Source organism: Mustela nigripes, chromosome 13 (assembly GCF_022355385.1).
Source record: "Mustela nigripes isolate SB6536 chromosome 13, MUSNIG.SB6536, whole genome shotgun sequence".
Lineage (NCBI taxonomy): Eukaryota > Metazoa > Chordata > Mammalia > Carnivora > Mustelidae > Mustela > Mustela nigripes.
Genome location: NC_081569.1, coordinates 28,419,571 through 28,428,985, shown reverse-complemented (window position 1 = coordinate 28,428,985; position 9,415 = coordinate 28,419,571). Strand labels below are relative to the sequence as shown.

Here is a 9,415-nt window from a genome sequence, read left to right as displayed (position 1 = left end):
TGGTACCTTGCCTATGAGATTTGCCTTTCTGACGGTCCTGGGTTTTCCTACTGAAGACCTTGTAGGCCTCAGTCTTCTGATACTGCTCCAGTTCCTTCATGTAACGCTCCTTATCTCTGTCTGCTTCATCAAGGTAGCGCTAGGAAAAGAATTGTGCAATTATTTTCAAGAAATAAATCTTATCTGGGTAAACTATCAGTGAACTCCTTGAAGACAACAGAGGACAACTGGAACATGGAAAGAAAGTATATAAGGGATTAGGTTTAAGGAGAATAAAGAAATCATATGGGTAGAATAAAATATAATCTCTCAATTATAAAAGAAATAGGTGATTGTGATTCTTTAGACTATTTATTGCCTTTTCTAACTTAATGAAGACAAGATCATTCTCATAAAATATTCACAAGAAGATATTACAGCTATTCCTCTAATCTACACATGGCCACTAGAGTCCTCAAGAGGACTGAAGGCCATACAGGCACACTTAGTCTTCCCAGGAGAAAGGATGGAATATTACTTTGTTTCTCTATCCCCAACCCATTCGGAGAATGATCTCATACATCAATTGGCCTTTTAAGAGCCAGAAGAGTGGAGTACTAAAATCGGGGGACACAAAGAACATAAAAAGGAATGACCTCATCCTATGGACCTAAAATGGACTATTATGAGAGAGCCTATATCTACACACTTTGTGTTATTAATTATTTAAACAAATTCATTGATCTACTAGGATAATTTTGTTTAGTGCCTTGTCCTTTTCATTCATCAATTAGATTTAAGAAATAAAATATAAAAAGTGCCTTTAAATGGACACAAACTTGAGACAGATATGTTAAAAAACCTCATCTTACACAAAAACCAGATGGAGGGGACACCCAAATGGCCAAATCTGGGAAAACTTAAGTACTCAAACACTGAAGTAGAGTAATAAAATTATAAGCCAATGGGAAAAAAGGAATATACTCATACCAACAATAAATAAGTCACAAATACATAAATGTGGGCAGGGCGGGGAGGAAAAGGGTGCCTACCTAGGTTAGAATGCCAAGCACCAACTGGTAAATACAGAGGGAGTGTTGGGAGTTGGAAAATTATTGTTCTGCAAACCTCATGGTAAAGATTAAATCCAGCAAAAGTCATTAATGGAGGCTAAATCTAGGGGGAAATCTGATATGGAACAGACTATTTGCACGTTCTTAAAATGTCTCTCCACAGATGGCTTATTAATTATAACGGCAAATAAAAAACTTTATCAAGTGAGCAAAATCAACATTACCAATGAGGAATAAAAGGACACTGTGCTTGAACATGTGATCCCTGGAGAAGGACACAGCACCTCCTATGCAGTATTCTAAGAATGCATAATCTCAATTGGATCATAAGGAAACATTAGACAAGTAAAAAATGAGGAATGTTCGGTTAGAAGTAAACAAAAATGAGGCAGAGGAAGAGATAGGGATTGCATTCTTAAAAAAAGATCAGTGTCAAAAAACAAAAAAAAAAAACAGAAAAAAAATATCAGACAAAGAAAGGCTGTAGAACATTCCAGATTAAAGGGCTCCAGAGATCTGACTCCTAATTACTATTGTGTTAAAATAAAATCGTAAAGTTGATAACGAAACTACAGTTGTGTAAGAGAATATGCCTATTTTTGGGAAACACACATTAAAATATTTACAGATACACGGCCATGAATTATGTAATTTACCCTCATATGATTTCAAAAAGTGTGTGTGTGTGTGTGTGTGTGTGTGTGAGTGCAAGAGCATGCAGGTGTAAGCATGTGTGTCAGTGGTAAAGAGCATGAGCATACAGGCACGTGTCAGTGAGTGAAAGAGAGTGCACACTTGTGATCATGAGCACACGTACACATGAAGCTTGCCCAGGAGGGTGTGAGTGCACATATAAATGAAGAAATGGGGTACAGTGTGTTAACTACAGATGAATGTGGGTAAAAGGATATTTGGGTATTCTTTGTACCATATTCCATGCTTGTAACTCTGCATATTGAATTTTTTTCAAGATAAAAAGTTAAAAACAAAAAACCCTTGCCCTACCTACCTAATGGTGGTTATCTCTGGAAAGGACTACTGTTACTTTTGCTTTTTTCTTTATGTACTTCTGTAACATCTAAAAAAATTTTAAATAATGAACATGTACTAATTTTGAAATTAAGAAATTAAAAGAAAAGAGTAATCAGCTATGTACAGCTCAGGATCCCTTTATGCATTACAGCTGAAACAAGGGATGATATGCATTGCTTTCTATTTCCTTGCTCCCACAAAGAGCTTCAAGTTGCAACTTAATATAATCTCCTTGAAATGTTCTGATTTTAGTTAATTCCCGAGAGTATTTTTCAGTTTGGTTTTAGTCTGTTTGGAATCCTTTTTAAAGAGTATGAGACATAAAAGAAATACAGATATCTGGTAGATGCTGCAAATGCTGGGAACTTTTAACCCCAAGCCACCCCCACAATCATTACAATCACTCCACTTTTGTGGCATTTCAACTAATTTGTGGCTATCTTGTCCTTAATTCCTCTGAACTCTCTAACAAATGGATTTGTTTCAGTCTGGCAATAGTGTTAGTTTCTGTCTTAGAAAACAAAGAATTGAAATAGTTCTTGGTTTATTTTTCATAGTAGGCTAAATCTGCCAGGACTCTAGTTAAAAGAATTTAAACAAGAATCTTATGTGAACAGCAGAATTTTATCAAATGACCTTCTTTCCCATTTAACTCATGAGTTTTTTTTTTTTTTTTTAAGATTTTATTTATTTATTTGACAGAGAAAGGAAGAGCAAGAGAAGGAACACAAGCAGGGAGGAGTGGGAGAGGGAGAAGCAGGCTTCCTGCCTAGCAGGGAGCCAGATGTAGGCTCAATCCCAGGACCTTGGGATCATGACCTGAGCCAAAGGCAAACGCTTAACGACTGAGCAACCCAGGTGTCCCGACTTTACATTTAATTCAGTGGAATAAATTATATTGATAGATCTCTTAATTCTGTAATACTGAATCATTTTTTACACAATTCTTATATGAATTCTCAGCACATAAATCATATAAAAGCAGAGCTGCTTTTGGTTAGTGGGGGTCGGGAGGTGGAGCTCTTAGAGTCCCTCCAGCTTGTACCCCTGCAGCAGACCCTGAAACCATGTAAAAACCACGTGCTAGAGAAGAGAACTATGGTGAATCGTGCTATTCTGTTCTCCTAGACTCTGTTGCAAAACTGAAGAAACAACCATTCAACCACTTTGCTTTTCTGAAGGAAGCTGTCTTTGAGGTAAAATCAAAACCAAGCAAAGGATCAGGAATAGGAATAATTGCCTGTTTTTCCTCAGGAGGCAGTTTACTCCATTCATTGCCTAACATCCTTGTGATTTCTGGAAATGGGACTTCTGGTCTCTTTGCACGAAGCTGTTCTCGACGCTCGTTCATGAACCGAACATAGCCTGTAAGGGGGGATTTGGGTGCATTGCTGTCTCGAAGAGGTTTCTTCCTCTTTCTTCCTTTGGACCAACCTCCTCGTTTACTTCTTTGCTATAAGACAAAATAAAAAACCAAAAACCAAATTACAAAGCTGCCCAAGTAATACCACAGTAAAACAAATGAACAGAACAGGACACGAGTTGCATTTTCCTACTATTAAGGGACTGGATATTCAAAGCTCTCCAGATTTGTCATAGGCACAAATGACTGCCATGCAGTCTTCAAGAAGGAATTCCAGATAGTTCACTTGTACACCTTTTTATGTACCGCACTGCGAACTGTTACATTAAGGGCTAATCCCAACTAATGAGAATAAGGGGTACCATGATCATATAAGCTTCAGCCTTCATATGCACTTAACAAGTCCAGACTCCTGACAGGAGACTATTCTAAATGAGAAATGTAGCACATACATAGCACTGTGCCAGAGAAACAGATGCTGTCATGGTAGAACAGAACAAGATGTCACAAGCACTGGGCAGACAAAGAGACATGTTGTAGTACAGGGATTAAAAATCATTAGTGAAGGATGTTTTTCACTGATTTCATTCAAAGACCAGTTCATATCCCACAGAGGATAACATGTAGATTTTTAAATTAATAGCTAAGTCTCAGAAAAATTTCATCAATATATCCAACATGAACACTTAGTTCTTTTGCTTTGATGACCTGCTCCTCGAGATATTTATTTCGTAAGGTCAGAGGTCTTTATATGTTATTAATTAAACCAAAAGATGAGGTTACCTCAAATGGTTTAAAGAAAGGTCTGAGGGGGGCGCCTAGGTGGCTCAGTGGGTTAAAGCCTCTGCCTTCAGCTCAGGTCATGATCCCAGGGTTCTGGGATCCAGCCCTGAGTCAGGCTCTCTGCTCAGCAGGGAGCCTTCTTTCCCCTCTCTCTCTGCCTGCCTCTCTGCCTACTTGTGATCTCTCTATCTCTCTGTCAAATAAATAAAATCTTAAGAAAGAAAGAAAGAAAGAAAGGTCTGAGGTCCCACTGATGTTTTACCACAGGCCTTTTAATGAGATGCAAACTACATCACATTTCTGCTTCATAATTTTACAAATACAACAGCCTATCAGTTAATAGTTTTATGGATCCAAGAATTCTTATTTCAGATGAGAGAAAGATAAGCAAATTGGGACAAAAACATCTAAATATTAATTACAGGACCGTATTCTTCAAAATATATACAAAATGGTGCAATAACTCACCATTGGGCAAGTGGTGTATCTGGTATCAGCATTTTTTTTAAAACGATTTTATTTATTTATTTGACAGAGAGAATCACAGGTAGGCAGAGAGGCAGGCAGAGAGAGACGGGGAAGCAGGCTCCCCGCTGAGCAGAGTGCCTGATGTGGGGCTCGATCCCAGGACCCTAAGGATCATGACCTGAGTCGAAGGCAGAGGCTTAACCCACTGAGCCACCCAAGTGCCCCTGGTATCAACTTTTTTTCCCGTTTTTGCCTTATAAACTTAGTCACATTAAAGCTACTAAGGATTTTAAGACTTCTTCTTTAAAAGATTTTATTTATTTGACAGACAGATAGAGAGAGAGCACAGGTAGGCAGAGCGGCAGGCAGAGGGAAAGGGAGGAAGCGGGCTCTCCACTGAGCAGGAAGCCCTATGTGGGGCTTGATCCCAGGAGCTGAAAGCAGCCGCTTAACCGACTGGTGCTCCAAGGATTTTTAAGACATTTAAGAAGCTTTAAGCATTCATTATAATCTTTAAGGATTCCAACATGAAAAAAAGCTCACTTAGAATAAGACTAAAAAAAGATGCTTTAAAACATGGACGATGTAATCAATCATTTGTGAGGAAGGTCGATGAAAGCCCAAAAAGGGCATGACTGATGCTCCCTCCCCCACCTTTGAACCTCATAAATTTGGACAGACGCCCTCTAGGGGAAGGTGAATGGCCTGGTAAGTGGTGTGAATCCTTTTCAGTACATAGAACTCCACACTGTAGGGCTTGGTGTGCAATATGTGGCCTTGAACAAGGGCATGGGGACTTCTTCTCATGTGTCACTTACTTAAATCATTCATTCATTCAACAAGCATTTGTTGAGCATGTAATATGATGTAGGTGTAAATTTATTAAGTAGGGGGAAAAGAGTCTACTTGTCTCCATGTCATTAAAACCATGAATACGGTTTTATATGAAACCACTAGCACGGTTCAATGAAGAAAATTCTGCAGAACATAAGAAGGCCAGAGGATGAACACTCCGATCAATTCCCTAACCGACTGCTCCTTTGGAAACTTCAGAGACTGGTAACAGGAAGCAATGCCACAGCTTACCTCATCTTCATGCCTCTGTTCAGTGCCTTCTGTTGTATTTGAAACCTCATTCTGAAGCAGCTGACCCTGGGAGAGATCCTCCACAAATTCTGGATTGTTGGTGGATGACGTGGCCCCGCTACTGTATGGAACCTCTGGGTGGGTTAACCTTAAGAATAACAGGCAGATATGCAATGCTTCAGTTATCAACGGCATCAAAAATTCCTATTTACCATGGTTCAAGACACATTTCCCTGCCAGCAGAAGCAGAAGCCAGCTTTAATTCCCCCACTTGTGTAACTGTAAACAATGTCTCCAGCACAGTTACAGAGCATTCAAAAAATAGTTTCAGTGCTTGACTGAAATAGATGTCAAAGAAGATAGGCTAAAAAGTATCTGCTAAATTTGAAGACCTGAAGGTTTCTGGCAATTTTAGGGACTATAGTTTTAGTGGAATTATGGGAATAAAAGCCAGATTATAGTGGGCTGAGAAATTAATGAAAGCAGCTACAGACTGGCCTGAAGTGAAAGAAATTATAATTTTCTGAGCCTTTCTAGAAAATATAATAGATGATTTGAAGAAGGAGTTTCCAACATTTTTAAGGTCTTTGAGATCCTATGAAAAAGGCTAAGAGGGGTGCCTGGGTGGCTCAGAGGGTTAAGACTCTGCCTTCAGCTCAGGTCATGGTCCCAGGGTCCTGGGATCGAGCCCCACATTGGGATCTCTGCTCAGTAGGGAGCCTGCTTCTCCTTCTCTCTGTCTGCTACTCTGCCTATTTGTGGTCTCGCTCTGTCAAATAAATGAATAAAATCTCAAAAAATAAAAATTAAAAAAAAAAAAAGGCTAAGAGAATCTATGAACTCAATGCCAATCATGTTCTCTGAAAAGAGGTGCCATCAGACACCCAGTTTGACATTGGTAGCTGTGTTTTCCAGATACTTCAATCATTTGTGATGTCTTTGGCAACTTGTTCTCTCACTGTCATTCTCATTTCAATGGTGCCATCAACATTTTCGTTACTAATTCTTGTACACTCTTATTTCAGTAAAATATGAGAATGAGGTTTGGAAATGCATACCAATCCTATGAACCCTGACTGAAATGAACAGGAACCAGAGGGGAGTGGTCACACGCACCAAATGCCTTAGAGATGGCAAGTTGGATAAAGACTGAAGAAAAAAAAAAAGGTTCTTTTGTTCCTATGAATGAACTGGCATGCTCTTAGTTAAAGCCAACAGGCCTTCCGTTTGTGCTATGGACCCCACAGTGTCTAGCCTACTCAAGGACAGGTTTTTAACGATCCTGCCCTTTTTGACATTACCAATTCTTCCCAGTCTATTGGGATCAGCCTAATCAGCCTACAAATGTGGCATTTTGACTCTTATTTCAAAACAAAACAAAGTGAAACAAAAAGTACTCTCTTGATCCCACCTCATTTTTCTCCTTTCCTTTACAGAATTATTTATACAGGCAGTCCCCAATTTAAGACTGTTTGATTTATGACTTTTCAAGTTTAGGATGTTATGAAGGTAAAATATATTCAGTGGACACCACACCTGGACTTTTGAATTTAATCTTTTCCTAGGCTTAGTGATATGCGGTGTGACACTCTTTCCCAATGCTACCCAGCAGTAGGGAGCCTTAGCTCCCCGTCAGCCCTGCAATCACCAGGGTAAATGACCGATACCCTTCTGGACACATACAACCACTCTTCCTTCACTTTCAGTACAACAGTCCACAAATTATGAGATGGTCAGTGCTTTATTATACAATCAGCTTTGCGTTAGATGATCTCACCCAACTGTGGCTACTTCGGAGCATGGTTAAGGTAGGCTGGGCTGAGCTACCGTGTTTGGTAGGTTAGGTGGTATTAAGTACATTTCTGCATGCAACCCCATGGTAACTGAGGAAGATCTGTGCCCTGAAAAGAACTGTTGACATGTATTGACTCCAGTTCTCTTCTTTCATTCTCTCTCTCTCTCTCTTTTTTAAAAGATTTTATTTATTTATTTGACAGAGAGAGACACAGCGAGAGAGGGAACACTAGGGGGAGTGGGAGAGGAAGAAGCAGGCTTCCTGCTGAGCAGAGAGCCCAATGTGGGGCTCGATACCAGGACTCTGGGATCATGACCTGAGCCAAAGGCAGACACTTAACGACTGAGCCACCCAGGCGCCCCTTTCATTCTCTCTTAAACCTAACCCAAAGGAGATCTGTGCTTACAACTCTTGCCAAGGTCACCAATGCCATCTGTGCTAAATTCAGTGTCATTTCTCAGCCTTCATCTTATCTGATCTTCCAGAAGATTCTGACACTTCCCACCTCTTGAAATATGTTTACTTGGTTTCCGAGACCATGCACTCCTCTAGTTTTTCTACTACCTTTTTAGCTACTCCCTTCAGTCTTCTTTGTTGACTCTTCCTCTTCTAACTGGCTTCTAAATGCTAATGCTCAGGCATTAGATCTCTTCTCTTTTCTGTCTACATAGTGCTCATTTCTTTGGTGATCTCAACCAGTCTCCTGGTTTTAAATATGAGGTATATGCCGATGATTCCCATGTTTCTTTTTCTGGTCTAGACTCCCCTAACCTCAAAGCCCTATATCAAGTGGTCTATTTGACATCTCTACCTGGATATCTAACAAGCAACTCAAATTTAAAATCTCCAAAACTGGGGCACCTGGGTGGTTCAGTTGTTTAAGTGTCTGACTCTTGATTGGGCTCAGGTCATGATCTCCAACCCTGTGTTGGGCTTGGTACTCAGGGGGTGTGTGTTTGAGAGTCTTTCCCTCTGTCCCTCCCCTGATTCGTGCTCTTTTTCTCTCTCTCTCAAAATAAATAAATAAATGTTTAAAATTTCCCAAACTGAGCTCCTGCTCAGCTTCCTCCATGGAAGTTAATGGCAATTCCATCCCTTTGGTCACTTAGGCCAAGAGCTTGGAGTTGTCTTTGACTGCTTTTTTCTCTCCTTTCACATCTCATCTGGTTTTTCAGGGAAATCTTACTGGGTTTATCTTTAAAATATATGTAGAATTCTATATTTGTCACCAAGCCCCGTTCCCATGATCATTGCAACTCTCTCCACTGACGCTTCGCCCCTACTACTCCACCAAAAAGACATGTCAAAGTCACTAGTGATGCTCTTTAAGTCATCATCTCTCACTTGAATTATTTCAGGAGCTTAACTCATCTCCTTGCTTCAGCCCCTGTTCCCGTCACTCTATTTTCAGTTTAACAGCCACAGGGATCTCATTAAGAAGTAAGCTGGATCATATCATTCTACTCAAAATCATCCAATGCTTTCCCACCTTACTTGGAGTGCCAGTTAAAGTGCTTACTCTGACTTATAAGAACCTACATGATCTAGACTGCAGCTATTCAAAGTATGGGCCTCACAACAGCAGTACTGACATCGCCTGGGAACTTACTAGAGTGTAAAACCTCTCGCCCTCAGACTTTCTGACTCAGAAAGTGCTGATGGAGTCCTCGGTTACCCTTCCTTTGGGGTATTCTGCTCCAGCCACACTGGCCTCCTGACTGTTTCTAATAGGTAGAAACACTCTTAACTCAGGGAGTTTTGCACTTACTCCTCCCTCTACCTCAAATAATCTTCCCCAGAGAACTGCATGCTAGCTACCTTACTTCTTTCAGGTCT

The 9,415-nt window shown here is 40.1% G+C and overlaps 1 protein-coding gene across 3 annotated transcripts in view; it reads right to left on the bottom strand.

Annotated features, from left to right (window-relative positions):
- The window catches only part of HMG20A (high mobility group 20A), a 90,061-nt gene that overhangs the window by 27,319 nt on the left and 53,327 nt on the right, over positions 1-9,415 (bottom strand). For all 3 annotated transcript variants that reach the window (XM_059371773.1, XM_059371772.1, XM_059371774.1), the window contains exons 3-5: positions 5,785-5,932; positions 3,325-3,537; positions 7-139 (exon numbers count right to left, since the gene is read on the bottom strand). In XM_059371773.1, coding sequence (XP_059227756.1) covers positions 7-139; positions 3,325-3,537; positions 5,785-5,932 — 494 coding nt within the window. The remainder of the gene's footprint in view (positions 1-6; positions 140-3,324; positions 3,538-5,784; positions 5,933-9,415) is intronic.